The following is a 25,831-nucleotide window of genomic DNA, read 5'->3' on the forward strand; positions in this document are numbered from 1 at the left end:
TTTTCTGCCTTACCATTTGCAGACTGCTGTTTCATTTCCATAAGTTTCTGTTTTAATGCACTCTCCTTAAAAAAGTTTAGAATGTTTAACTCAAGCTCACGTTTTTCCTTTCTCTTTTTAGTATTATTATTTGCCTTGTAATCCATGATTCTGACTTCCATTTACTCACAAAGAGGCGTGTCAAAACAGCCTGTTTCAGGCCAGGGCGAGTTAAACTTCTGTGTTCTTTTGTTCCACTTTTTAGAGATCTTTGGAATTTTTGAAGCATATTCAGGGTATTTTAACCCAATAATAACGATAGGAATGTTTGCCATTTTGCTCTTTATTAGTTAAGCCAAATTTAGAAAACCAAAATTAGGGGGCACCACGGGGTTGACTTGTCTCACAGAATCAACGATGCTCCTACAGACTATTTCCTTTCAGAGATTCGTGTGCTTTCCTCTGTGAGCTGTGTGTGTTTGATTCCTCCTTGGGCAGGGGAGAGCTGTGTATGTTTTGGCAAGAGACATTGACAGTCTAAAAATAACCCAGGGTGCTTGCTTTTTCCTCAGTGACAGGCAAAAAAAGCAGGCAAGCTCACAGATCCTACCGCTGAAAGTTTTCGCACCGGCCAAACACACGTTATTGTCCAACCTTCAACCACAAAGTTTAAGTATCTGCACCCACACCCTTTCAACACAGCAGCTTCACTAAGTATACACACCTTGGTCCACCAAGATTTCCTTACAAAAAATAAAAGTTTCCATGCACTTTTTACCTCATCAAATTAGACAAACTTTTACCTTTACTTCTGATAACGGGACTTTGAAGAGAAAAATAAAGCAACAACAAACAAAACTCAGTTTCATACATGCGTTTTAGTCAAACAACAGAGCTCTCATCATTCAAACTCACAAGTAGATGTCGGTCACACAACACATCTCAATCACTCTTTCTCTCAATCACTCATTTCTGAATCATTCCTCTCATCTCACTTTCTCACTTTACACTTTCTCACTCTCCAGGGAACTTAATGGGTTATTTCTAATGGTCCAGATGGCCAATATTCCTGGATTTTTACTGTGCGCACATACAATTTAAATCATATTTATTGGACCCGTAGCAAAAAAATTAAAAAAATTAAAATAAACGTTTATATTTCACGTGCTCCAGAACAAGGCCTTCTATTTAAATTTGATCGGAGGCTTTTTCACCTCGTTACCTAAACCTGAGCAAAACCAGACTGCAGTTAACTCTTTAAGGTCATATATTTCATTGGATTCCCACAGGAAGATCCAAGAAATGCCTTATTTCTCTTCTTCAAGCGCTTACATTAACAGGGCCACGCCCTAAAAGACTCCGACCAGCTGGACGTTTCTAAAATCAACCATTTTTTTGATTCTAAAAAATTATATATATTAGACGAACTTCAGCTAGACCACAAAGGTCAGATCCATTCAATATTCGGCGTCACACTAGAGCTTTAACGGGGCATCCGATTCAAGCGGCTGGGACTAAACAAATCACTTCCTTTTAAGGTTGTCGCGTGTCGTCAATTGTGTTGGAATTCTATACCATTCCGCATCTTTTTATATGTTTAAGACAACCCTTTCCTCACGTGGGAAATCATGACAGAAGGCAAAACAGAAGAACCACCTCTCCCAATTGTCAAACAATCAAAAAACACTCTTCCCAAATCAAACCTCACAGGCGGCAGTTTTGTCATTAACAAGCAGAGAAAAAGAGAGAGAAGTGTAAAAAAAACATTTACACTCACCCTCTGTCCTTCTCCGTGTCTGTGTGCCCCGGCACAAAGTGGCCAGCTTCCGCCGAGGGCCCTACGCCACCTCGGGAAAAGTTCCTCAAACGTTGCAAAACAGATAACTTTATCTTAATAGTTGACATCTCTTTGGGAATGTCATCTCCCTGTCATGTTCTGGCCTTTACTCCCTTTACCTTTCGCCAAGGACAGTCTGACCTCATTGATGTTTACCAAACCTCCGCAATATCCAGTTATTGTGCGCTCCAGATGCAGGGATCGCACATCTCGCAGGGCATGCCCATAAAACACAGGCTCCAATGTCGCCTCCCTCTTCTCAGATCTGCCTGGAGCCGGTGTTGGGTTACATCGTGCTGCGTTCAAAGTCGTGGGACAAAAGAGGTCCACTCTTGTAGCGAGCAGTATGCCCTAACTGTGGCTTGCATTCATAGCTGCCAGCCGGGGTGCCAGCTGGGGTGGCAAGGCTTTCCTTTAGGGCAGCAGCTGGCACCCTGTGCCACCCAGTAGATCCACGTATGACTGCATCGCTCGAATTAAAATGAAGTTCTTTCTGATCTTGACAAAATGTCCCAATCCAACCAAATAAACCACAAATGTTTATAGGAAATAGTTCATCAGCTGAGTTCCTCCTCCTGCTGCCTCCATGTTCTTTCTTAACATCATAACGTCTGATTTGATTCAGATAATAAACACGTTCCTTCTGTCAGGTGTTTTCCCCAGTGGTGCCTCCAGAAATGTTTAATGGGGGGCCAGATGGGGCCACTGAAACTGTTTGGGTGGCACACTGAAACTAAAAGCCATGATTTCAGGATTTTATTCTACTGTTGTATTAAAGCTGCCTCTTGTAAATTATCTTAAAGATTTAAATAAACACCTACATATATCTTTTGGTTTATTGTTTGATTTTAATGTTACTAAGGATCTAATGTATGTAGACCAATAACAGTACAATTAACATTTTGAGTTGAACAACCATTCCTTTTTATTGTGTAATTATATTAGGATTAAGGTGCACAATTATTCATTTAGGGGCTGCACTATGGTAGCCTCGTGAGACCATCCTGATATCGCGAGCTTTCAAGGTTTCACTCGCAGATCAGTCTGGCTACCCTCCGTTAAAGAAAATTTGGAGCCGTTCACCAAACGAACGTCCAATCAGCTTTGGCTTTGAGGCGGGTTGAGGTGTGACGCAACGAGAAGCGCGACAGTTCAGTCTAAAGAACATGGCGGCTTCAGCCGATGAAACTAGCGTTAGCACGGCTATCGAGCAAGTTTTATCGGAATTACAGAGTATTTCTTTGCTGAGCTAACGAGCCTTTACCTGCAGCAGCAAGAGTAGCTTGGCCTGTGGTTGTGTTTTCGTCGTCGCTCGTAACAGAGCGACGACGAATCTGATTGGTTTATTTGGCCCGTCTATCACCAACATAGGCCAATCAGCTAACCAGTATTTTCGCCCCTTCCCAAAATTACTTCAACGGAAGGTTTCCAGATGGATATGCAGAGCAAATCTATCTGGCGGAGTCAGGTAAGCACTATGGGGTGCCGAATGTACAATTTCAGATAAAATTCTATAGCTGATATATTTTGATTATTTAGCTCACTTTTCTCACATTTAACTCCCTGTTCTCACATTTAAGACAGAAATTCACAATAAACAAGATCTTATATGCAATTGTCAACAATATGTTTATAAAGTAAAATAAATAGTTAAATGTTAAATCTAAATGTTAAATCTATATCTAAATGTTAAATGTTAAATGTAAATGTTAAATCTATATCTAAATGTTAAATCTATATCTAAATGTTAAATTTAAATCTAAATGTTAAATCTATATCTAAATGTTAAATTTAAATGTAAATGTTAAATCTATATCTAAATGTTAAATTTAAATCTAAATGTTAAATCTATATCTAAATGTTAAATCTATATCTAAATGTTAAATTTAAATCTAAATGTTAAATCTATATCTAAATGTTAAATGTAAATGTTTAATCTATATCTAAATGTTAAATCTATATCGAAATGTTAAATGTTAATGTTAAATCTATATCTAAATGCTAAATCTATATCTAAATGTCAAATCTATATCAAAATGTTAAATATAAATGTTAAATCTATATCTAAATGTTAAATGTAAATGTTAAATCTATATCTAAATGTTAAATTTAAATCTAAATGTTAAATGTAAATGTTAAATCTATATCTAAATGCTAAATCTATATCTAAATGTTAAATTTAAATCTAAATGTTAAATCTATATCTAAATGTTAAATCTATATCTAAATGTTAAATGTAAATCTAAATGTTAAATCTATATCTAAATGTTAAATCTATATCTAAATGTTAAATCTATATCTAAATGTTAAATTTAAATCTAAATGTTAAATCTATATCTAAATGTTAAATCTATATCTAAATGTTAAATTTAAATCTAAATGTTAAATCTATATCTAAATGTTAAATGTAAATGTTAAATCTATATCTAAATGTTAAATTTAAATCTAAATGTTAAATGTAAATGTTAAATCTATATCTAAATGCTAAATCTACATCTAAATGTTAAATTTAAATCTAAATGTTAAATCTATATATAAATGTTAAATCTATATCTAAATGTTAAATGTAAATCTAAATGTTAAATCTATATCTAAATGTTAAATCTATATCTAAATGTTAAATTTAAATCTAAATGTTAAATCTATATCTAAATGTTAAATCTATATCTAAATGTTAAAATTAAATCTAAATGTTAAATCTATATCTAAATGTTAAATCTATATCTAAATGTTAAATTTAAATCTAAATGTTAAATCTATATCTAAATGTTAAATGTAAATGTTAAATCTATATCTAAATGTTAAATCTATATCTAAATGTTAAATGTAAATGTTAAATCTATATCTAACTGTTAAATTTAAATCTAAATGTTAAATCTATATCAAAATGTTAAATGTTAAATATAAATGTTAAATCTATATCTAAATGTTAAATTTAAATCTAAATGTTAAATCTATATCTAAGTGTTAAATTTAAAGCTAAATGTTAAATCTATATCCAAATGTTAAATCTAAATCTAAATATTAAATCTATGTCTAAATGTTAAATCTATATCTAAATGTTAAATCTATATCTAAATGTTAAATGTTAAATGTAAATGTTAAATCTGTATCTAAATGTTAAATGTTAAATGTAAATGTTAAATCTATATCTAAATGTTAAATTTAAATCTAAATGTTAAATCTATATCTAAATGCTAAATGTAAATGTTAAATCTGTATCTAAATGTTAAATTTAAAGCTAAATGTTAAATCTATATCTAAATGTTAAATCTATATCTAAATGTTAAATTTAAATCTAAATGTTAAATCTATATCTAAATGTTAAATCTATATCTAAATGTTAAATCTATATCTAAATGTTAAATGTAAATGTTAAATCTTTATCTAAATGTTAAATGTAAATGTTAAATCTATATCTAAATGTTAAATGTAAATGTTAAATATATATCTAAATGTTAAATGTTAAATGTAAATGTTAAATCTATATCTAAATGTTAAATGTAAATGTTAAATCTATATCTAAATGTTAAATGTAAATGTTAAATCTATATCTAAATGTTAAATCTATATCAAAATGTTAAATGTTAAATATAAATGTTACATCTATATCTAAATGTTAAATGTAAATGTTAAATCTATATCTAAATGTTAAATTTAAAGCTAAATGTTAAATCTATATCTAAATGTTAAATCTATATCTAAATGTTAAATCTATATCTAAATGTTAAATCTTTATCTAAATGTTAAATTTAAATCTAAATGTTAAATCTATATCTAAATGTTAAATGTAAATGTTAAATTTAAATCTAAATGTTAAATCTATATCAAAATGTTAAATGTTAAATATAAAAGTTAAATCTATATCTAAATGTTAAATTTAAATCTAAATGTTAAATCTATATCTAAGTGTTAAATTTAAAGCTAAATGTTAAATCTATATCCAAATGTTAAATCTAAATCTAAATATTCAATCTATGTCTAAATGTTAAATCTATATCTAAATGTTAAATCTATATCTAAATGTTAAATGTAAATGTTAAATCTGTATCTAAATGTTAAATGTAAATGTTAAATCTATATCTAAATGTTAAATCTATATCTAAATGCTAAATCTATATCTAAATGTCAAATCTATATCAAAATGTTAAATATAAATGTTAAATCTATATCTAAATGTTAAATGTAAATGTTAAATCTATATCTAAATGTTAAATTTAAATCTAAATGTTAAATGTAAATGTTAAATCTATATCTAAATGCTAAATCTATATCTAAATGTTAAATTTAAATCTAAATGTTAAATCTATATCTAAATGTTAAATCTATATCTAAATGTTAAATGTAAATCTAAATGTTAAATCTATATCTAAATGTTAAATCTATATCTAAATGTTAAATCTATATCTAAATGTTAAATTTAAATCTAAATGTTAAATCTATATCTAAATGTTAAATCTATATCTAAATGTTAAATTTAAATCTAAATGTTAAATCTATATCTAAATGTTAAATGTAAATGTTAAATCTATATCTAAATGTTAAATTTAAATCTAAATGTTAAATGTAAATGTTAAATCTATATCTAAATGCTAAATCTACATCTAAATGTTAAATTTAAATCTAAATGTTAAATCTATATATAAATGTTAAATCTATATCTAAATGTTAAATGTAAATCTAAATGTTAAATCTATATCTAAATGTTAAATCTATATCTAAATGTTAAATCTATATCTAAATGTTAAATTTAAATCTAAATGTTAAATCTATATCTAAATGTTAAATCTATATCTAAATGTTAAATTTAAATCTAAATGTTAAATCTATATCTAAATGCTAAATCTACATCTAAATGTTAAATTTAAATCTAAATGTTAAATCTATATATAAATGTTAAATCTATATCTAAATGTTAAATGTAAATCTAAATGTTAAATCTATATCTAAATGTTAAATCTATATCTAAATGTTAAATCTATATCTAAATGTTAAATTTAAATCTAAATGTTAAATCTATATCTAAATGTTAAATCTATATCTAAATGTTAAATTTAAATCTAAATGTTAAATCTATATCTAAGTGTTAAATTTAAAGCTAAATGTTAAATCTATATCCAAATGTTAAATCTAAATCTAAATATTAAATCTATGTCTAAATGTTAAATCTATATCTAAATGTTAAATGTTAAATGTAAATGTTAAATCTGTATCTAAATGTTAAATGTTAAATGTAAATGTTAAATCTATATCTAAATGTTAAATTTAAATCTAAATGTTAAATCTATATCTAAATGTTAAATCTATATCTAAATGTTAAATTTAAATCTAAATGTTAAATCTATATCTAAATGTTAAATGTTAAATGTAAATGTTAAATCTATATGTAAATGTTAAATCTATATCTAAATGTTAAATTTAAATCTAAATATTAAATCTATATCTAAATGTTAAATGTAAATGTTAAATCTATATCTAAATGTTAAATCTATATCTAAATGTTAAATGTAAATGTTAAATCTATATCTAAATGTTAAATTTAAATCTAAATGTTAAATCAATATCTAAATGTTAAATCTATATCTAAATGTTAAATTTAAATCTAAATGTTAAATCTATATCTAAATGTTAAATTTAAATCTAAATGTTAAATCTATATCTAAATGTTAAATCTATATCTAAATGTTAAATTTAAATCTAAATGTTAAATCTATATCTAAATGTTAAATGTAAATCTAAATGTTAAATCTAAATCTAAATGTTAAATCTATATCTAAATGTTAAATGTTAAATCTATATCTAAATGTTAAATGTTAAATGTAAATGTTAAATCTATATCTAAATGTTAAATGTAAATGTTAAATATATATCTAAATGTTAAATGTTAAATGTAAATGTTAAATCTATATCTAAATGTTAAATGTAAATGTTAAATCTATATCTAAATGTTAAATCTATATCAAAATGTTAAATGTTAAATATAAATGTTAAATCTATATCTAAATGTTAAATGTAAATGTTAAATCTATATCTAAATGTTAAATCTATATCTAAATGTTAAATGTAAATGTTAAATGTAAATGTTAAATCTATATCTAAATGTTAAATTTAAATCTAAATGTTAAATCAATATCTAAATGTTAAATCTATATCTAAATGTTAAATCTATATCTAAATGTTAAATGTTAATGTTAAATCTATATCTAAATGCTAAATCTATATCAAAATGTTAAATTTAAATCTAAATGTTAAATCTATATCTAAATGTTAAATCTATATCTAAATGTTAAATGTTAAATGTAAATGTTAAATCTGTATCTAAATGTTAAATGTTAAATGTAAATGTTAAATCTATATCTAAATGTTAAATTTAAATCTAAATGTTAAATCTATATCTAAATGCTAAATCTATATCTAAATGTTAAATTTAAATCTAAATGTTAAATCTATATCTAAATGTTAAATCTATAAATGTTAAATCTATATCTAAATGTTAAATTTAAATCTAAATGTTAAATCTATATCTAAATGTTAAATCTATATCTAAATGTTAAATTTAAATCTAAATGTTAAATCTATATCTAAATGTTAAATGTAAATGTTAAATCTATATCTAAATGTTAAATCTATATCTAAATGTTAAATGTAAATGTTAAATCTATATCTAACTGTTAAATTTAAATCTAAATGTTAAATCTATATCAAAATGTTAAATGTTAAATATAAATGTTAAATCTATATCTAAATGTTAAATTTAAATCTAAATGTTAAATCTATATCTAAGTGTTAAATTTAAAGCTAAATGTTAAATCTATATCCAAATGTTAAATCTAAATCTAAATATTAAATCTATGTCTAAATGTTAAATCTATACCTAAATGTTAAATGTTAAATGTAAATGTTAAATCTGTATCTAAATGTTAAATGTTAAATGTAAATGTTAAATCTATATCTAAATGTTAAATTTAAATCTAAATGTTAAATCTATATCTAAATGTTAAATCTATATCTAAATGTTAAATTTAAATCTAAATGTTAAATCTATATCTAAATGTTAAATGTTAAATGTAAATGTTAAATCTATATGTAAATGTTAAATCTATATCTAAATGTTAAATTTAAATCTAAATATTAAATCTATATCTAAATGTTAAATGTAAATGTTAAATCTATATCTAAATGTTAAATCTATATCTAAATGTTAAATGTAAATGTTAAATCTATATCTAAATGTTAAATTTAAATCTAAATGTTAAATCAATATCTAAATGTTAAATCTATATCTAAATGTTAAATTTAAATCTAAATGTTAAATCTATATCTAAATGTTAAATTTAAATCTAAATGTTAAATCTATATCTAAATGTTAAATCTATATCTAAATGTTAAATTTAAATCTAAATGTTAAATCTATATCTAAATGTTAAATGTAAATCTAAATGTTAAATCTAAATCTAAATGTTAAATCTATATCTAAATGTTAAATGTTAAATCTATATCTAAATGTTAAATGTAAATGTTAAATCTATATCTAAATGTTAAATGTAAATGTTAAATATATATCTAAATGTTAAATGTTAAATGTAAATGTTAAATCTATATCTAAATGTTAAATGTAAATGTTAAATCTATATCAAAATGTTAAATGTTAAATATAAATGTTAAATCTATATCTAAATGTTAAATGTAAATGTTAAATCTATATCTAAATGTTAAATTTAAAGCTAAATGTTAAATCTATATCTAAATGTTAAATCTATATCTAAATGTTAAATTTAAATCTAAATGTTAAATCTATATCTAAATGTTAAATCTATATCTAAATGTTAAATCTTTATCTAAATGTTAAATTTAAATCTAAATGTTAAATCTATATCTAAATGTTAAATGTAAATGTTAAATTTAAATCTAAATGTTAAATCTATATCAAAATGTTAAATGTTAAATATAAATGTTAAATCTATATCTAAATTTTAAATTTAAATCTAAATGTTAAATCTATATCTAAGTGTTAAATTTAAAGCTAAATGTTAAATCTATATCCAAATGTTAAATCTAAATCTAAATATTAAATCTATGTCTAAATGTTAAATCTATATCTAAATGTTAAATCTATATCTAAATGTTAAATGTAAATGTTAAATCTGTATCTAAATGTTAAATGTAAATGTTAAATCTATATCTAAATGTTAAATTTAAATCTAAATGTTAAATCTATATCTAAATGTTAAATCTATATCTAAATGTTAAATTTAAATCTAAATGTTAAATCTATATCTAAATGTTAAATGTAAATGTTAAATCTATATCTAAATGTTAAATGTTAAATGTAAATGTTAAATCTATATCTAAATGTTAAATTTAAATCTAAATATTAAATCTATATCTAAATGTTAAATGTAAATGTTAAATCTATATCTAAATGTTAAATCTATATCTAAATGTTAAATGTAAATGTTAAATGTAAATGTTAAATCTATATCTAAATGTTAAATTTAAATCTAAATGTTAAATCAATATCTAAATGTTAAATCTATATCTAAATGTTAAATTTAAATCTAAATGTTAAATCTATATCTAATGTTAAATCTATATCTAAATGTTAAATGTTAATGTTAAATCTATATCTAAATGCTAAATCTATATCAAAATGTTAAATTTAAATCTAAATGTTAAATCTATATCTAAATGTTAAATCTATATCTAAATGTTAAATGTTAAATGTAAATGTTAAATCTGTATCTAAATGTTAAATGTTAAATGTAAATGTTAAATCTATATCTAAATGTTAAATTTAAATCTAAATGTTAAATCTATATCTAAATGCTAAATCTATATCTAAATGTTAAATTTAAATCTAAATGTTAAATCTATATCTAAATGTTAAATCTATAAATGTTAAATCTATATCTAAATGTTAAATGTAAATCTAAATGTTAAATCTATATCTAAATGTTAAATCTATATCTAAATGTTAAATCTATATCTAAATGTTAAATGTTAAATGTAAATGTTAAATCTATATCTAAATGTTAAATGTTAAATGTAAATGTTAAACCTATATTTAAATGTTAAATTTAAATGTAAATGTTAAATCTATATCTACATGGTAAATGTTAAATGTAATTGTTAAATTTATATCTAAATGTTAAATCTATATCTAAATGTTAAATGTTAAATGTAAATGTTAAATCTATATCTAAATGTTAAATGTAAATGTTAAATCTATATCTAAATGTTAAATGTAAATGTTAAATCTATATCGAATTGTTAAATGTAAATGTTAAATCTATATCTAAATGTTAAATTTAAAGCTAAATGTTAAATCTATATCTAAATGTTAAATCTATATCTAAATGTTAAATTTAAATCTAAATGTTAAATCTATATCTAAATGTTAAATGTTAAATATAAATGTTAAATCTATATCTAAATGTTAAATGTAAATGTTAAATCTATATCTAAATGTTAAATTTAAAGCTAAATGTTAAATCTATATCTAAATGTTAAATCTATATCTAAATGTTAAATTTAAATCTAAATGTTAAATCTATATCTAAATGTTAAATCTATATCTAAATGTTAAATCTATATCTAAATGTTAAATGTAAATGTTAAATCTTTATCTAAATGTTAAATGTAAATGTTAAATCTATATCTAAATGTTAAATGTAAATGTTAAATATATATCTAAATGTTAAATGTTAAATGTAAATGTTAAATCTATATCTAAATGTTAAATGTAAATGTTAAATCTATATCTAAATGTTAAATGTAAATGTTAAATCTATATCTAAATGTTAAATCTATATCAAAATGTTAAATGTTAAATATAAATGTTAAATCTATATCTAAATGTTAAATGTAAATGTTAAATCTATATCTAAATGTTAAATTTAAAGCTAAATGTTAAATCTATATCTAAATGTTAAATCTATATCTAAATGTTAAATCTATATCTAAATGTTAAATCTTTATCTAAATGTTAAATTTAAATCTAAATGTTAAATCTATATCTAAATGTTAAATGTAAATGTTAAATTTAAATCTAAATGTTAAATCTATATCAAAATGTTAAATGTTAAATATAAAAGTTAAATCTATATCTAAATGTTAAATTTAAATCTAAATGTTAAATCTATATCTAAGTGTTAAATTTAAAGCTAAATGTTAAATCTATATCCAAATGTTAAATCTAAATCTAAATATTCAATCTATGTCTAAATGTTAAATCTATATCTAAATGTTAAATCTATATCTAAATGTTAAATGTAAATGTTAAATCTGTATCTAAATGTTAAATGTAAATGTTAAATCTATATCTAAATGTTAAATCTATATCTAAATGCTAAATCTATATCTAAATGTCAAATCTATATCAAAATGTTAAATATAAATGTTAAATCTATATCTAAATGTTAAATATAAATGTTAAATCTATATCTAAATGTTAAATGTAAATGTTAAATCTATATCTAAATGTTAAATGTAAATGTTAAATCTGTATCTAAATGTTAAATGTAAATGTTAAATCTATATCTAAATGTTAAATCTATATCTAAATGCTAAATCTATATCTAAATGTCAAATCTATATCAAAATGTTAAATATAAATGTTAAATCTATATCTAAATGTTAAATGTAAATGCTAAATCTATATCTAAATGTTAAATTTAAATCTAAATGTTAAATCTATATCTAAATGTTAAATCTATATCTAAATGTTAAATGTAAATCTAAATGTTAAATCTATATCTAAATGTTAAATCTATATCTAAATGTTAAATCTATATCTAAATGTTAAATGTAAATGTTAAATCTATATCTAAATGTTAAATGTAAATGTTAAATCTGTATCTAAATGTTAAATGTAAATGTTAAATCTATATCTAAATGTTAAATCTATATCTAAATGTTACATCTATATCTAAATGTTAAATCTATATCTAAATGTTAAATGTAAATGTTAAATCTATATCTAAATGTTAAATGTAAATGTTAAATCTATATCTAAATGTTAAATTTAAATCTAAATGTTAAATCTATATCTAAATGTTAAATCTATATCTAAATGTTAAATTTAAATCTAAATGTTAAATCTATATCTAAATGTTAAATGTAAATGTTAAATCTATATCTAAATGTTAAATGTTAAATGTAAATGTTAAATCTATATCTAAATGTTAAATTTAAATCTAAATATTAAATCTATATCTAAATGTTAAATGTAAATGTTAAATCTATATCTAAATGTTAAATCTATATCTAAATGTTAAATGTAAATGTTAAATGTAAATGTTAAATCTATATCTAAATGTTAAATTTAAATCTAAATGTTAAATCAATATCTAAATGTTAAATCTATATCTAAATGTTAAATTTAAATCTAAATGTTAAATCTATATCTAAATGTTAAATCTATATCTAAATGTTAAATGTTAATGTTAAATCTATATCTAAATGCTAAATCTATATCAAGATGTTAAATTTAAATCTAAATGTTAAATCTATATCTAAATGTTAAATCTATATCTAAATGTTAAATGTTAAATGTAAATGTTAAATCTGTATCTAAATGTTAAATGTTAAATGTAAATGTTAAATCTATATCTAAATGTTAAATTTAAATCTAAATGTTAAATCTATATCTAAATGCTAAATCTATATCTAAATGTTAAATTTAAATCTAAATGTTAAATCTATATCTAAATGTTAAATCTATAAATGTTAAATCTATATCTAAATGTTAAATGTAAATCTAAATGTTAAATCTATATCTAAATGTTAAATCTATATCTAAATGTTAAATCTATATCTAAATGTTAAATGTTAAATGTAAATGTTAAATCTATATCTAAATGTTAAATGTTAAATGTAAATGTTAAACCTATATTTAAATGTTAAATTTAAATGTAAATGTTAAATCTATATCTACATGGTAAATGTTAAATGTAATTGTTAAATTTATATCTAAATGTTAAATCTATATCTAAATGTTAAATGTTAAATGTAAATGTTAAATCTATATCTAAATGTTAAATGTAAATGTTAAATCAATATCTAATTGTTAAATTTAAATCTATATGTTAAATCTATATCTAAATGTTAAATGTTAAATGTAAATGTTAAATCTATATCTAAATGTTAAATCTATATCTAAATGTTAAATGTTAAATCTATATCTAAATGCTAAATCTATATCTAAATGTTAAATCTATATAAAAATGTTAAATGTTAAATATAAATGTTAAATCTATATCTAAATGTTAAATCTAAATGTTAAATCTATATCGAATTGTTAAATGTTAAATGTAAATGTTAAATCTATATCTAAATGTTAAATCTATATCTAAATGTTAAATCTATATCTAAATGTTAAATGTTAATGTTAAATCTATATCTAAATGTTAAATGTAAATGTTAAATCTATATCTAAATGTTAAATTTAAATCTAAATGTTAAATCTATATCTAAATGTTAAATCTATATCTAAATGTTAAATGTAAATGTTAAATCTATATCTAAATGTTAAATCTATATCTAAATTTAACATTTAGATATAGATTTAACATTTAGATTTAAATTTAACATTTAGATATAGATTTAACATTTAGATTTAAATTTAACATTTAGATATAAACTTAACATCTACAGGGAGAGTCGTCTGCATTGTACATGGCTTTGCTGCAATCCCTCATACTGAGCAAGCACGAAGCGACAGTGGGAAGAAAAACTCCCCATTAACGGGAAGGACAACCTCTGGCTGAACCGGGCTCAGTATGAACGGTCATCTGCCTCGACCGACTGGGGGTTACAGAAGACAGAGCAGAGACACAAGAGAGACAAAATAGCACAGAAGCACACATTGATCCAGTAATCTGTTCTACATTAGATGGTAGTAGCGGGTGAGCCGTCTTCTCTGGATGATGTCACAGTTAACAGAACGCCAGACCAGGTGTACCTACTATGAAGAGAAAAGAGAGAGAACAGAAAGTTAAAGCGCAAATGCCAACACATAATGCATAATTGAAGAACAGTAGAACTCTATATAGTGAGAAAATTAGATCCTGATATCCTCCAGTAGCCTAAGCCCACAGCAGCAAAACTACAAAGGTAGCTCAGAGTAACATGAGCCACTCTAGTTATAAGCCTTGTCAAAAAGGAAAGTTTTAAGATTAGTCTTAAAAGTAGACAGGGTGTCTGCCTCACGGACCAAAACTGGGAGTTGGTTCCACAGGAGAGGAGCCTGATAACTAAAGGATCTGCCTCCTATTCTGTGTCTGAGAGCAAAGTGCTCTGTTAGGAACATACGGGGTAATCAGAGCTCTGATATATGATGGAGCTTGATTATTAAGGGCTTTATACATTAGAAGAAGAATTTTAAATTCTATTCTTGATTTAACAGGAAGCCAATGAAGGGAAGCTAAAATTGGAGAAATATGATCCCTTTTGTTGATTTTCATCAGAACTCTTGCTGCAGCATTTTGGATCAGCTGAAGACTTTGAACTGCATTTTGTGGACTTCTTGATAGTAAAGAATTACAATAGTCCAGCCTTGAAGTAACAAATGCATGGACCAGTTTTTCAGCATCACTCCTGGACAGAATGTTTCTACTTTCGGCGATATTCCGGAGGTGAAAAAAGGAAACCCTGGAAACCTGTTTAATATGGGATTTAAATGACATGTCTTGGTCAAAAATAACACCAAGATTTTTTACTTTATTTCCAGAGGCCAAATTAATGCCACCCAGATTAAGTGATTGGTTAAGAAGTTTATTTTTTGAGGACTCTGGCCCAAAGATTACAACTTCGGTCTTGTCAGAATTTAGATGCAGGAAATTTAAAGTCATCCAGCTTTTGATGTCATCAAGACATGACTGCAGTCGAAGTAATTGATTGGATTCATCAGGATTTATGGATAAATATAGCTGAGTATCATCAGCATAACATTGGAAATTAATCCCATGCTGTCTGATAATTTTGCCGATCGGAAGCATGTATATAGTAAAGAGAATTGGTCCAAGGACTGAACCCTGTGGTACTCCACAGGTGACCCTAGAGTTTGAGGAAGATTTATTATTAACATGAACAAACTGGAATCTGTCCGATAGATAAGATTTAAACCAGCCTAATGCTTTCCCCTTAATCCCTACATTATGTTCAAGTCTTTGTAGGAGAATATTGTGATCAGCTGTATCAAATGCAGCACTGAGATCTAACAGGACAAGTACAGACACAAGTCCATTATCTGAGGCCATGAGAATATCATTAGTGACCTTCACCAGAGCTGTTTCAGTGCTATGATGAGCTCTGAAGCCTGACTGAAACTCCTCAAGTAGGTCATTACTTTGTAAATGTTCACATAGTTGATTAGCAACTACTTTCTCAAGAATTTTAGATAAGAAAAGAAGATTAGATATAGGTCTGTAATTTACTAACTCATCTTGATCAAGAGAAGGTTTCTTAAGTAAAGGTTTAATAACAGCTACTTTAAAAACCTGTGGTACATATCCATTTACTAAGGATCAATCATTTAATTTTTAATGGCATCAATTTCATTTCTGAAGAATCCCATAAAATCGTTACTACTAAGAGCTAAGGGAATAGATGGATCAACAGAGCTGTGGCTCTGGGTAAGTTTGGCAACTGTACTAAAGAGAAATCTAGGATTATTTTTATTCTCTTCAATTAATGATGAAAAATATGCTGCTCTTACTCTGCGAAGGGTCTTGTTATACAACAATAGACTGTCCCTCCAGATTAAGTAGGATTCCTCTTGGTGTGTAAAGCGCCATTTTCTCTCCAATTTCCTAACATTGTGCTTCAAGGAACGCAGCTCTGAATTAAACCAGGGAGCCAGCTTCCTGTGAATAATCACCTTCTTTTTCAAGGGACCTACATTATCTAATGCAGAATGCAATGAGGAAGTCACATTGTTAGCAAAGGTATCGATTTGTGAATGGGAAGAAACAGCATTGCTGCCATCTACAGGGCATTTCTGCAATACTGTCGATATTAAGAGGGGGACAGACTCTTTAAGTTTTGATACAGCATTATCCGATAAAAATCTACTATATTGGAACCCTCTTTTGGGGGTGGAGAACTCAGTTAGATTAAACTCAAATGTTATTAAAAATGATCAGACAGGACAGGGTTGTGAGAGAATACTGTTAATTCTTCACAATCAATGCCATATGTCAGAACAAGGTCTAAAGTATGGAGCCGAGAGTGCATCGGTTTATGCACATTTTGAGCAAAACCAATTGAATCTAGGATAGTTTTAAAGGCTAAACTAAGGTTATCACATTCAGTGTCAACATGGATGTTAAAATCACACACTATAATAACTTTATCAGTATTTAACACCAAATCAAATAATAAATCTAACAACTGATCCAAAAACTGAGTGTAAGGGCCTGGTGGACGATAAAAAACAACAAACAGAAGAGGTTTTATTGCTTTGCAGTTTGGATGAGGGAAACTGAGGGTTAAATGTTCAAAAGAACTGTAATTATTAGTTGGCCTGGGGCGAATTAATAAATCAGACTGCTGCTAACACTTTATTTCAGGACGAACAGAACAGCTTTCAACCCGCCAGTCCCCCGAACCACCACTACTCCCCTGGAAGCCACACATTTCTTCTGGTATAAACCCAAAACAACCTAACTTATAGAAACAGTAAGTGTACAACAGCACTTAGCAATACAGTCTAATATGGATCATTACAATTACATTTTATTTATTGATTTAATATACCGTGTTTGATTTTAATTTTAAAATATAGAAGAAATGTTTATTTAAACGTCTTTATGGTGTGGGGAAATATCACTGTCAGACCGCCAATTACATTTTTCATCTTGTGCACCCCCTAGTGGCAGCTCGCGCACCCACACTTTAGGAATCCCTGAGGTAGAAAGAGGCGTGGCTGGATTCCCCCACCTAGTGGTGAAATATTGCTTATTGCTCCTTTAAATGTTAGCAATAGGAATAAATTGTTCTATTTGGTATCTATTCCTGTATGGATTAATGATCTCTTACAAACTAAGCCATTAGGGACGCCAATCAAACTACATATTCTGAGTGTCTTCCTGCTGGTGAGTATTTATTAGGCTTGTCCAACAAGCCGCTCTGATGTTATCAAGTTTGTTTTAGAAGTCCCAAGGTCAAGGTATAAACCGTGGGGTGATCAGGCTTTTTCAGTTGCTACCCAGAGACTCTGGAACAAGTTACCCCGGGATTTTTGCATTGTTACAGATTTCGCTCTTTTTTAGGTCCAAACTCAAGACATATCTGTTCAGGCTGGCTTTTAATACGTAGCAGTGTTATGACAATTTGATTCTTTTGTTTCTGTAACCTTTTTGATTATATTGTTTTCTATTTTTCGTCTTTCTATTGTATTTTGTGATTTTCCTAATTTTGTTAAGCACTTTGGACACCTACTGGTTGTTGTAAAGTGCTATATAAATACATTTTGATTGATTGATTATCCTGAAGCTCAAAGGACACATGGGTCCACATGAGGTTCTCCTGGTGGGAGAACTTTAAATCAGAACACCTTGGTTCCTCTGGATCATGATGTCAACACAAAACAATGTTTAACATGATCTGATGCTGTTCCCATAAACTGTTCTGGGTTTCCACTGTAGATTAAATCTTGTGTTGATCTATGATAATTATCTAAAACTCTGACATCTTTGAGCTGAAACTTTCTACCAGAGATTCTCTGATCAATCAGCCAGAGATGGAAGCGGAGACTTCTGGTTCTTCTCTGGTATGGAACATAATGAAGGTCTGCTTTATGGTTCTGGGTGGGTTCCAGATTTTAATGATTCAATAAGAAAACGCTGTTTTAAAACAAGTAGTGTTTCTGTTTCTAAAGCAGTATTAGACATTAAATTCTTCTTATAGTGAATGTCCAGAGTTCCTCTCTAACTTCTGTTCTGTGTTGTTTTCTCTCCTGCAGGTCAGAGAAACATCACAGCAGAACCAGGAGACAATGCCATTCTGCCATGTAGAGCAGATGAGAACAAAGATGTTATAGTTGTAGAGTGGAGGAGAACTGATCTGGAGTCAGATCAATATGTTCTTGTGTACAGGGACAGTCAGTTTTTTCGAGAGGGTCAGTCTCCATCCTTTAGTAACCGGGTGGGTCTACTGGACGTGAAGAATGGAGACGTGTCTTTGGTTCTGAAGAATGTGACGACTGATGATACAGGAACCTATGAGTGTCGAGTCGTTCAGGGAGGAAATAATCGCTGGAAGAGATCTCTACTGGACATTGAGCCCATCTGCATCATTCCCCTGAGAGTTGAACCAGGTGAGTCTGTTTTTGGATCAGAAGCTCCTGCAGCTTCCTGGTTGTTGATGGAAGTGAGAAACAGATCAGATGTTAGATGATGGAGATGGACAGTAAGACTTCAATGAATCCTGGTTTTTATTTCTTACAGAACCATCCTAGAACTGAACAATTTTACAGTTTTCTTCCAGAAAGTCCAACAGAAATGTAGAACGTCATCCAGCTGCTTTGATTTAGTTCAAGAAGCATCAGATGCTGCTTTGCTGCTGCTGCTAAAATCATCTATTATTACAGTTCTACTGATGTGCTCCAAGACATTTATCTATTGTTGAAGACATAGAAACAAATGTGGAGAATCAGAAGATAAATGAGGGCTGGCAGTGACTCTGTTTAAAATCAGTCTCCATGTCATTCCAGTCATTTACCAATCAGTTGATTTCAGGTAAAGATGCTGAAATCAATGCAGAACTAGAAAAATTTGCATTTCCTGCGAAAATGCACTGTGAATGCAGTAAGCTGAATGATTGAGCAAAAGATGCAGAAGATCTTTGAAGAAGAGAAAAAATAGCTGAAAAGCATTGAAGAAGTTGAAAAAGTTGAAGAACTTGAAAGAGTTGAAGAATTTGAACATGAAAGAACAATAGCTGAATGATTAGAAGAAGAAAAACTGAGGGAATGGCACCAAACATTTCCTAACTCATTCTAAACACTGAATTGTTTAACAAAGCAGAAGTAGAATTTCAAACTTGAATATACTGTAGCCATATGTGGGCCTGCATTTCTAGGAGTATAAGGGGTTTCACCACCATTGGAAAGCATTGGATGTTTAACACCTCATAGATTGGAGTTGCTTTATGCGACGTAGGCCAAATTTCTTGTGGAGCTTTCTCTCTAATGGAAGTACAGACTTTGTAAAGCAGAAGTTTGTACGAGCTTCCTAGAGCTACTTCCGGTTAGCAACATGCTAACAGTTAGCCGCTGACATGGTTGTGTTCAGTATCAACGGGGAATTGTACTCTGTCAGTTTGGTCCAAATCATGTACTGGGAAGTGCCTCAAAAAGGGGTGCCAATACTTAATGTCACCAAACGTGACCAAAGTTCTTGGGTCAGATTGGCCTCCTTTAGCAACTCAGCCTCATTACATCTGGGCCCAGAACTCAACATTTGACCAAAATGGCATGTAGCGCCATTTCCCACAGGTGGGTGGTGCTGTATTGGCCAATTGGGTCGTGTCTGGGCATCATGCCAGGTCCTGTTGGAAGCAAAGGCCCACATAGCTGAAAGTCACTTGAAAATTTTAAAAATTTCAAGAGGAAGTGACTGTGCGAATTTCAGATTCCTACATTAATCACAGCAACTGCGGTGAGCGTCGAAAGTTGCCATCCTATCTCAATGGAGCCTCTCCCTCTGGCGAGAGTTCCGTCGTCATGGAAACTCACTGACACACCTGCAGCGGGCAAGTCTACAGAAGTGCAGACACTTTGCTCAAAATATGTCGCATTGGTTTATTTTGGAGAACTTTGCCTCGCACAACGCTCCATATCTCCTGATCCGAAAATGGTAGAGACGTAATTTTTTCTGCGTTTATTTCTTAACGAATAGGGGAAGAAGACTTGCTATCGGTTTTTGCAGGAAATATTTTAATAAAGGCGTAAAAGATTATGATATAAAGGGGGATTTTTAAGGAATTTCAAAAATCTTCTAAAAACGGTCCCAAACAAATCGCTCTAGCTGACAAAGTATAAGAGATATCAAAATAATTATTTCACTGTGAGTATCAGCAGGCTTTTGAGGACTATGTTGCTCATTTTTATGTTTGTACAAAAATCAGTGTAGGCACAGCGACGATGTAAAAAAGTGGATCATGTGGAAAAATGCAGCTCTAAAGCATTTTCAGGATTTTGCACATTCGCTACTGCTGAACAAATTGTTCCTGCGGCAAAACCATAACAGTTATCCAAAAAAATTCCTTTTTTGTGAGTCCCAGAAGGGTTGGGACATTCAAACTGTGAAAGTCTCATGCCTGTACATCAAACGGTTTAGGAGTAGCGACGATGCGAATACGTGTGATGTTTTGGATTTTCAGACGTCATTTTTCAAAACCGCTCCATAGGAAATGAATGGGGGAGGTTTCGGGTTTGTGTCGCTCTGAAGTGATTTGCGAAAAATCTATAAATGCTACACCAATGAGGGTTACATTTCCTGAATCCCGACAAAAATTCCTATGTTTTGATGTATAATTTATGTAGATAGGTTGAAATTTGAGCGAGTGAGAAGAAGTTGTTCGGAGAAGAAGAATTTGTTGAATTTCTAGAGTGCGCATTCTATAACTGCCTCCTTGACGACCATAGCAACGCATGTTATTTGCTGAATTTCTTGAAAAGCCAAAATTATTTTAAGGAGGTACTATATGAAAATGGTAAAAGATATGAAAAAGCTGAAATAGACCATAATAGCTGAAAGATATCACTACATTTTAAAAGTTGAATGGCGTTTCTAGCTGAAAGTAGGCTGAAGCAGTAAGCTGTCAAAAAGCAGCTGAAATGAGCGGAATTTTACTGAATTACATTCATTTCCTATGGGAGAAAAAAAAGCTGAAAATTTGCAGAAAAAGCTGAATATTTTAAAAAGTTGAAAAGTTAAAAGTACAAAAAGATATAGCCATCGATCCCAGAAGAAGCTGAATAGTTTAAAAGTTGAATGGTTGAAATCGGACAAAAACTGTAGGAGGAGAAGTGAATCAAACTTTAAACAGTAAAAATGCGTAAGAGGATCTCAAGAACTGTGAATGCCTACTGCATTCACAGTAATAAAGTCTATTTCGGTCCCCAGTAGTCAGACATCAGATATGTAGAGCAGCATCATGTGATCTGCTCCTGGCCAGTACCAAGATGGACTCCTGGCTTTCAGAGAACAGCTTCTGGATCAGATGATTGTTGCTGTTCTGGAGCAGAACAGCAACAATCCTCCAGAACTTTCCTCGGCATCATGTTAATGGTGGAGAAAGATTTCTCCACCGACAAGCTGCAGAGCTGCACTACAAGGTCACCTTCAAGAACTGCTGCTATGGTCTGCTGCTGTCTACAACATTTAATCTAGTGGACCTTCAGAGGAGGGAGCGTACTAGAAAGGTGGAGGAAACAGAGCTGGAGATGCTGATGAGACTCTGGAGGAATCAGCTGCTCTGAGATCAGAGATCAGTAGATGATGAGGGAAAGCAGCTTCTCTTTCGTCTCCTAGCTGAAAGACCAGACTAACTCCTGCTTCTCTTCTGCAGGAAACCAGGATGGAGGAAACAAGGACGGACTAAAGGAGGATGGAGGGAACGAGGAGAAACAGAAAGCGGATGGAGGGATCAAGGATGGAGGCACGAAGACTGGACTTGTAGTGTCCTATTTTGTGCTGTTGTGGTTCTTCCTGTTGATGCTGTTGTAGCGTTCTTGTGCCATAGAAGGCGGAGATATTCTTCAACCCAACCTGATTGTGTTTTTCTGCTCCGGTCAGATTTATACATTTCTGAGTCTAAAGCTAGTATTAACAAGTAAAGGAGTGTGAACAAGTCTTAAATGGGCTCATATTCTCTATGAAGCTTTTCTTTCAAATGTTTTATTTTTATTTTAGTTTTTTCACCTTTGTCGTTTCCAGAGCTGAGCAGGATTTATCTACAAAGAAGAACGTTCCCTTTTTCAGCCAAAGAAATCAACGTTTCAGTTCACTTCATTTTTAAACCCAGTTATCAGAACAATCCAGTCTTCAGTGGTTTATTAAAACTAAATGTAGATCAGTCAGGAAGTCTTCAGTGTAAATATTTGATCAGATCCTAAAATGTTCTAAACGGATCAAACTCTGAACTGAGGAAGCAGAACTTTAATGTTTAGCTGAACACTGAATAACGGGTTCGTTCACTGAACTCTGTTCTGTGTCTTATAGTCTTTTTCAAGATCTCACCAGTGACACAAATTAAATACATTTAAAACGTTTTTATAGATAGAGAGCACAACAACCTGTGCCTGATCACCAAGTGAAATTTACGTTTTAATATTTTTCTTTTGTCCATATGGTTTGCCTGATCCGTGACTGAAGCTCATGGACATGTGTAAAACGATTAGAAGCTGTTTCTTTTATTCATTTTGCTGTGTTAAAACACTGACACTTAAAATTAAATTTAAAACGGTGTTGCCTAAGATTGAAATTTTATTTAAAAAAGGGCAAATTATTGTTAATGCTTTAAAAATATCCCAGAGCTACAGAATTTAGAAACACTGTCCAGTAAATTGCTGCCCAAAGTCCCAAGACCCGTGTCCTGCATGTTTTACATGTATGCCTCTAAATTAAACAAATGGGAAGCATGTTGCAGGAGAACTTCATAGGCTGCCAGTATGCTTATGACCAAAACAATGAGCATACTGGAAGCATGGGGGCAAAACATGTGCCAATTGCCCATCCCAGAGATTAACCCGTCTCTTAGGGAGCAGTGGGCTGCCACCATGTTGATCTCAGTTATCCTTCTGGGGCTAAGTGTCTCGCTCAGGGACAGAGTGGCAGTCTGTAGGAATCAAACCGGGGAATTTGCAGCATTCCCAGGATACACACTCTCAGCACTGACTAGGCCACATTTCTTGTTATTTGTGTCATGATTCAAATCTTGTGACGATAAGTGAAAGATAAACACACAGAGTGATTAAATCAGTCAGTTGGCTCCACTGGTCAACCACTCACGGAAATGACCAAGCGTGCAGAACAGTCTTTAGGGTCTGCTAGGACCTGTACCGAGTTCAAAAAGTCAGTCCTTTTTAAAATGTGATTTACTTTGTTGCATGAATTAGTCACTCAAAGATTCTTTCAAGATACTTTCATGCCTACAGTAAATTCTGTGCAATACTGTTAAACCTCAATATACAGAACTGTGCATGAAGCTGTGCTATGAAACATTCCTGATACGTTGAGAGTTTGCAAAAACATGAGTTCCCAGCAGTGATATTGTTAAGTGTACAGACTCAGTATTCCCAGCAGGGGGCGACAGCTGTTTTCCAGCTATTAGTTTTTGATTTGATGTTCCTGAAACATTTTCCCGGTAGAAGATGGGCAAACAGTGCATTGCCTGAGTGTTCAGGCGCTCGGGTCCCGGAGGTTCTAAATACAACTCCCACAGACTGCCACTCTGGGTCCTTGAGCAAGACCCTTAACCCCAGACTGCTGCCCAGGTGCCGCAGAGTGGCAGTCCACTGCTCCCCAAGAGGATGGATTAAAATGCAGAAGTGAATCTCTCCATTGTGAGATCAATAAAGTTCTATAATGATTGATTAACTGAACCCGATATTCAACCAGACACGGAATAAACGTTCAAAAGGGTTTATTCAAAAAGGGGCAGACAAAAACTGAAGGCAAAGCTATGTTCTGAGTAGACAGGGGAGGTCAAGCCATGATAAACAAAACCAGACGAAGGGGCGATATAAGGTGCAGGGGCAGAGCTCCAGCAATAGTCCAGGCAGGTCCAACGAGCGAACAGACAGTCCAATCCTAGGAAACGGACCGGGTTCCTGAAGCTAAATGTTCCTCCGACAAAGTACTCAGAGGGTGACAGGTACAGAGTCCAGAACTTAATTATTTACAAAAAACAGGCAGGCTGACAAGGTCAGGGAGGCTCTGCAGGCTCAGAGACAAAAATAACAGGGAGAACAGGTTGGGCAACAAAGAAAAAGCTCACAAGCAAAAAGGTGCTGGAAGGCTCTTATTGGTGAAAGAGTAGAGACGTCTTGGCACTGGAGACTGACTTGGACTCTCATTGGTGTAGGATTTATAGATTTTTCGCAAATCACCTCAGACCGGCAACAACCCCAAAGACAAAATGATCCAAAAAACACCAAACAACTTCAGCCTACTCGCTCAATTTTCACTCTACGTACACAAGTTATACATCAAAAAGTAGGTATTTTTGTCTGGATTCAGGAAATGTAACCCTCATTGGTGTAGGACTTAAAGATTTTTCGCAAATCACCTCAGACTGGCAACAACCCCAAACCCTCCGCAAATTCAGCGAGTTGTTTGGAGTTTTGCGTGCTGCAGACAGCCAGCCAGGGCCGGTCCCAGCCATAGGCAAACTAAGGGGCCACTTGGGCCCACCGGTGCAATGGGCGGGGGGGGGGGGGGGGGGGGGGGGGGGGGGCAAATTTTCCTTTATTTTATTTTTTTTACAAGTAGCAATTAAATTACTTCACTTATACGCACCAGGCGGGCGCATTTTTCAATTTCTTCAGAAATTGAACGTTTCTAGTTCAAACTTACTCTGCTTCTTCAACCTTGGGCTGCAACTCAGTAGATGAGCTAGTAGATAACTTTCAGTCTAAAGTCTCAGACATCATTGACTGCATTGCTCCAGTTAAAGTGAAAGTTCTTTCCGGGAAGAAAAAATCTCCTTGGAGAAATGCTCCATCAGTTAGAGGTGAAAAAAGGGAGTGTCGAAAAGCTGAACGCAGGTGGAGAAAGAACAGACTCCAGATTCACTGTGGCATCTATAAAGAGAGACTTTACAGATATAACTTACTATTGAAAAATGCAAGAGAATCTTTCTTCTCTGAGATCATTAAGAAAAACATTAATAATGCTCCTGTCTTTTGCCACAGTCGACAGGTTAACAAATCCTCCTGTCTCCATGGCTTCTAAACTCCACTCCACCAGGGCCTGCAATGAATTTGCTAACTTCTTTACTGAGAAAATC

General features: G+C 29.8%; 1 protein-coding gene across 1 annotated transcript in view; it reads left to right on the forward strand.

Moving 5' to 3' along the window:
* The window catches only part of LOC118558141, a 122,992-nt gene extending 100,316 nt beyond the window's left edge, over positions 1 to 22,676 (forward strand). The window contains exons 4-5 of the mRNA XM_036128610.1: positions 18,780 to 19,133; positions 22,391 to 22,676. Of these exons, the coding sequence (XP_035984503.1) occupies positions 18,780 to 19,133; positions 22,391 to 22,548 (512 nt within the window). The 3' untranslated portion in view covers positions 22,549 to 22,676. The remainder of the gene's footprint in view (positions 1 to 18,779; positions 19,134 to 22,390) is intronic.
* Positions 22,677 to 25,831: the final 3,155 nt, after the last annotated feature.

Source organism: Fundulus heteroclitus, unplaced genomic scaffold, assembly GCF_011125445.2.
Source record: "Fundulus heteroclitus isolate FHET01 unplaced genomic scaffold, MU-UCD_Fhet_4.1 scaffold_103, whole genome shotgun sequence".
In the NCBI taxonomy this organism is placed as follows: domain Eukaryota; kingdom Metazoa; phylum Chordata; class Actinopteri; order Cyprinodontiformes; family Fundulidae; genus Fundulus; species Fundulus heteroclitus.